The sequence below is a fragment of the Hyalella azteca genome, unplaced genomic scaffold, assembly GCF_000764305.2.
Source record: "Hyalella azteca isolate HAZT.00-mixed unplaced genomic scaffold, Hazt_2.0.2 contig3397, whole genome shotgun sequence".
Lineage (NCBI taxonomy): Eukaryota > Metazoa > Arthropoda > Malacostraca > Amphipoda > Hyalellidae > Hyalella > Hyalella azteca.
The window spans coordinates 394,768-399,777 of NW_025933647.1; the positions used below are offsets into that span (position 1 = coordinate 394,768).

At 36.3% G+C, this 5,010-nt stretch overlaps 1 protein-coding gene across 1 annotated transcript; it reads right to left on the reverse strand.

Moving 5' to 3' along the window:
• Positions 1–529: 529 nt before the first annotated feature.
• Positions 530–4,626, reverse strand: LOC108679052 (glycine cleavage system H protein, mitochondrial; the record flags this gene model as incomplete). Its single annotated transcript, XM_018167563.2, has 3 exons — positions 530–1,616; positions 3,212–3,343; positions 4,482–4,626. Coding segments are annotated over 3 exons (378 nt in total), but the record flags the coding sequence as incomplete, so codon positions are not given.
• Positions 4,627–5,010: the final 384 nt, after the last annotated feature.

Here is a 5,010-nt window from a genome sequence, read left to right on the forward strand (position 1 = left end):
CTACAACCTTCTTTATTGAGAGAAAATTTATTAACATATTTTTTGTAGTCTTGAGCTAATCTAGGTTTTCATCAGGTAATCTATGACGAAGTTTTGTATTTCTTGTTTTTTTTCTATTAGAAGTTTTTTATTTCGAGAGTCAAACGGACAAAACAGACGATCTCATAGCCCATGAAAGTCGCACATGGCGATGAGTTCACTTTCCTGCGAGTTACTTCTGGAGCTCAATCTTCATGTAACAAGATTCCATTATTTTGTTTTATATTTGTATCATTAGCTATTCTCATTGCACTTTTGAATTTTTATATTTGTGCGGATTATAAAGAAGCCTAAGGTCAAACTTCTTTAGAGTAAAAATAGAATATATCGCGACCATTCACAGCCTCAAGGTATCATGAAATCGTCAAACATACGCTGAAAATATCTCCCTAAATTATGATATTAGGCCTATAACGAGTACAGAAGTTTAGAGCATATGACGTTAGGCGCACGATGCAACGAAGCAATGGTATTCAATAATGAACACAAGAACAGGTCTCATTTATTATGAGGTAGCACCATCTCCCGGACAGCCAACGCCCAAGTTGGTAAAACAAAGCAACAAAGTCTAAGATAATTGCGCGCTGCATTGATTATACGGCCCCACATGAATGGCACGGTGACAATAACACGTGTAACAGAACATACATAATAAGAAGGTATTTCACGAGTTAATAACAAAGTGTCCATACATCAATTGCTGAATGTTCCGGTGGTGATTATCTGAAACTAAGTAGACTGGCCACGTCAAAAGCAGCTGAATACAAAAGCATATTATGAGAATCCATCAACTGGAATCACTTCGACAAGCTAGGGTTACAAGGCCTTTGTCTCACTCACGTCTCAAAACGTGGCAGCGCTCTGCACGAACTGTGTAGATGTGATGTTCATGCAGAGCGCTGCCAGATGTGTAGCTGTACAATACAATCTTTCAGAAAAGTAGTTGGTCAAAAAAGTCTCATAAAAACGGGATAAGTTTCAAATGACCAACACAATGGTAGTTTCCAGAAATTGCATTCACTATTTTAATGCGACTACAACCCATTTACAATCAAAACATCTTTAAAGTTGCATTCTCCCGCTAACTCGACTGTATGGCCAACAGGTGCTATATTTCCACACGAGTTTTCCCGAAGATAATGTCTTCTCAACTCGATTCTTTCTGTCATATGAGTAACCTGATGAGTAATATTATAAAACTCTTTCTGGAAAGCATAACTTCTATATGAGCAAGTGTTGAAGGAAACTACGTAAAAACACGCATACAGGAAATGTAAATCCCAAGAATTTCGAACAGAAACTTGGTAACTCGGAAAGACTATTTCGCCCTATCAACGTCAAGCATGGTTCAGAATAACACGATTATCACGTTCACAATGCAGTATATAATAGGGGAAAAATAGTAATCTCTGGGATCAAACACACTTTCATCAAGTTTAGGACGAGACTTTGTATTTTTGTGAGGCAGTGGCGTGGCTAGCTGTCCGTCAAAGAGCGTACGAAGTTCTTGTACGCCGTCTCGTCCATCAGACCGTCCAACTCCTCTGGTTTGGTAAGTTCCACTTTGAAAAGCCACCCTGAAGAATAAATCAAGTTTCATACAGTGGGGGGAAATAAATATTCGTACACTTGAAAAATCATATTTTAATGTATGTAAGTACACAAACTTAACAGGAAAAGTGATTTAAATTATGTATAGAGATGCATAGTATTCAAAAATACTATCAAAAGAAATTAAATCTCAATGCAACAAAAAACAATGCAACATGTTCACTTTTCGGGGTGAAAAAAGTATTCGTACAAAACAATAAATCCTGTATTCAACCAAGTATTAATTTAAAATAATGCGGATTTATTGTTTTGTACGAATACTTTTTTCACCCCGAAAAGTGAACATGTTGCATTGTTTTTGTTGCATCGAGATTTAATTTCTTTTGATAGTATTTTTGAATACTATGCGTCTCTATACATAATTTAAATCACTTTTCCTGTTAAGTTTGTGTACTTAAATTCATTAAAATACGATTTATCAAGTGTACGAATATTTATTTCCCCCCACTGTATACAACAATTATTACAAGTTATGAGATTTAGTTATGGCATAGTGCGGATGTGTAAGCTTACGTGAGCTGCAGATGACGAATGACTTGGCCCTCCCATAAAAACAGCAAATGAACCGTAATTGAGGCTAGTCACTTTCTCCAAAATTGAATAAATTCGTACAACCTATTCAACTTGGAGATAACCAGACACCAAGTTGCTGTCTAGGTGCACCGATACACATGTACTGATGATAGGATGAGATCATGATGAGATTATTGACTACATTCACAGCAGTTAAAAGGGATCCTATGCAAGACTATGAATAAATAATGCACAATGCTTATGTCAGTTCATTCTCACTTGACATCCCATGGGAATCCAAGTCAAAACATCAAGTGAACGCCATTTTACCCACAAAATGACACGTCTTATATTATTATCTTTATTGGGCAGCAATGAAATTTCTAAGCACCAATGCAGGGGCTTTCATACAGAAATCAACGCGCAATAGTGGAACGAAAATCTCTCCAACACACCTACTTATTCACCATCAAAGACTCACAACAATTTCCATCTACATCTTAAATAATTGACACGGGAAAATATGTATCATATTATATGTTTATTTAAAGATTCCAAAATTAAGGGACCAATTCAACAAATATGAATCGCAATATCTTGATCTCGAGGGTATCCTTGAAGTTGTAAGTATCCAATGCCTTGCACATATCAAAGCCCCCCTGCTCGCAAGGCTCATATCGAAGCCCCCCTGCCCATGCAACTCATATTGAGGCCTTACTGGCCCCCAAGTAGAAGGCTAGACAAATGACACTTTAACATAGCCCTGTACTCAATTTACCACAGCTACACTACATTGTACCTACTGTACAATACTACCTAACAGGGTTGCGTGCCATACCCCTTGGGGATGCATGCATGATAGACTGTAGAGGCCACAGTTGTTTACCCACAGGCATTTCATTCATCTTACACCGGGTTGCATCGTTGGAAGTTTTAGGTAGCTAGTTGAGAATCCATATACACAAACAAAAGCATAAAAACTAAGCTAGAACAATTCAAGATAAAAATCTTCAAATAACGAGCTGAAGAACATGAATATATAGCATACCTTCATCATAGCAGCTCTTGTTTATGAGAGAAGGCTGGTCCTCTGCAGCACTGTTCACTTCAGTTACTCTCCCAGACACCGGGCAGTACAGCTCACTTGCAGCCTTCACTGACTCCAGAGCGCCACATTCATCTATGAATATTTGTTTGTTTTCATGAAAATCCTTTGTATATATTCATGAATTTGACTTAAGACAAGGAGTATATAATTTATTTGAATAAGGAATTTAAAAGCAAAGAAAACGCCAAGGAAATTCACCATATCGATATTGAAAACGTTTCGGAGTCCAGCTCCATCACCAGTTCCACTAAACTAAAAATGAATAAAATCACTTTAAAAGTCAAAATTCAAAGACAGACATAAAACCTAAACAGGACCTAACATAAAACCCTATTTGAATACACCAAATTGCTAGAGAATTAAGCTGCTCCAGAAAAAAAATATATATATATATTTATACACAATAGAGTCCTGCAGAAGCAAAGAAAAAACTTGCACTTAGATGCCCTCATAAATAAAAAAAATGCCTCATAAAAAGTTTTGAAAATGCAATTAGTAGAAAATTCCCAAAATGCAATTATATTTTCTTCAAAGACATTTGAAAACACTCCTGAGCTGCACTAGTACTGTAGATAGTTCAGCAGCTTGTGTCATTGAACACATAACTTCATGCATTAATGGAAATTTGCCTTTCTTAATAACCAGAATTTAGAATGCATTTTTGACTAAATTCATGACATTACTGGCTGCCCAGAGGAGATTTTGTGGATGATGATGATAGCATTGTTATGTAGTCTACAACTGGTAAACTATTTCATACTTCACCAGCCAGTCAATTGTTGCCCAGCAACTTTTTCTTATTAATTTCTCACATTTTTATTTTTTGTTTCACAAATTTGGAAAATAATTGATGAGAGCAAAAGCATCTTTGTAAATATTTTCAATTGTTGCTATAAAAACTTGGCTCCCAATGAGGTGCACATGATAAAAAAAAATATTAAGAACAATCACTAAATAACATTTCACCCTATTTCTCAGATGTCATACTTAACTATATATTTAATGCTTTTCATTGCATTTTCAGCAGAAGTGTACATACATTAAATATACAAACAGGGATAAATGGCACCTTAAATTATGACCAAAAAAGCTTAAAAGGACAACCAGGGGTTTCAGGAAATAATGAGCTGGGCAAAGAAGCTTATGTGGATAGCATGAGTTCAGTTAAAATATGACAAATTGTATTATTCAGTTCAGTTAAAATACTCACCTCCCTGAGAGAACTCAGAATCCAGTTCAGGTAGCTGTGCATAAACAATATCCCCCAAAGCATCTTGGGCATAATTTGTGATTCCTATTTTGCCACTGCTGCCAGACACCTCCACCCACTCATGCTTGTCACTGAACTTTCGACCTGCAAGAAAAAGTCATACATTAAAACTAGGAAATCAGTCTTCATTGATTCATCCTCTATACCTAATTCTATGACCTTTAATCAAAATGATAAATCTTGATTGCAGGCACTATGAATGATTGAAATAGCTGTAAAGTTTTATAATATTTGTGTACATCCTTCATATATACTGGTATATAAATGAGGTAGATTGCATTTACCTTTCCTACCAGCACCTGCCCACTTTCCTGCATTTAACTTTCAGCTCACACACAAAACAGCAGGCCCCCTCCTCTGCCACGATTTTACATGCAAGGACAATAATTCAGTGAGGAATTCTCAAGAGGCATTTAATTAACCAGTACACATAGCATGAAAAAGCCATCACACAACCTATCACAGAGAC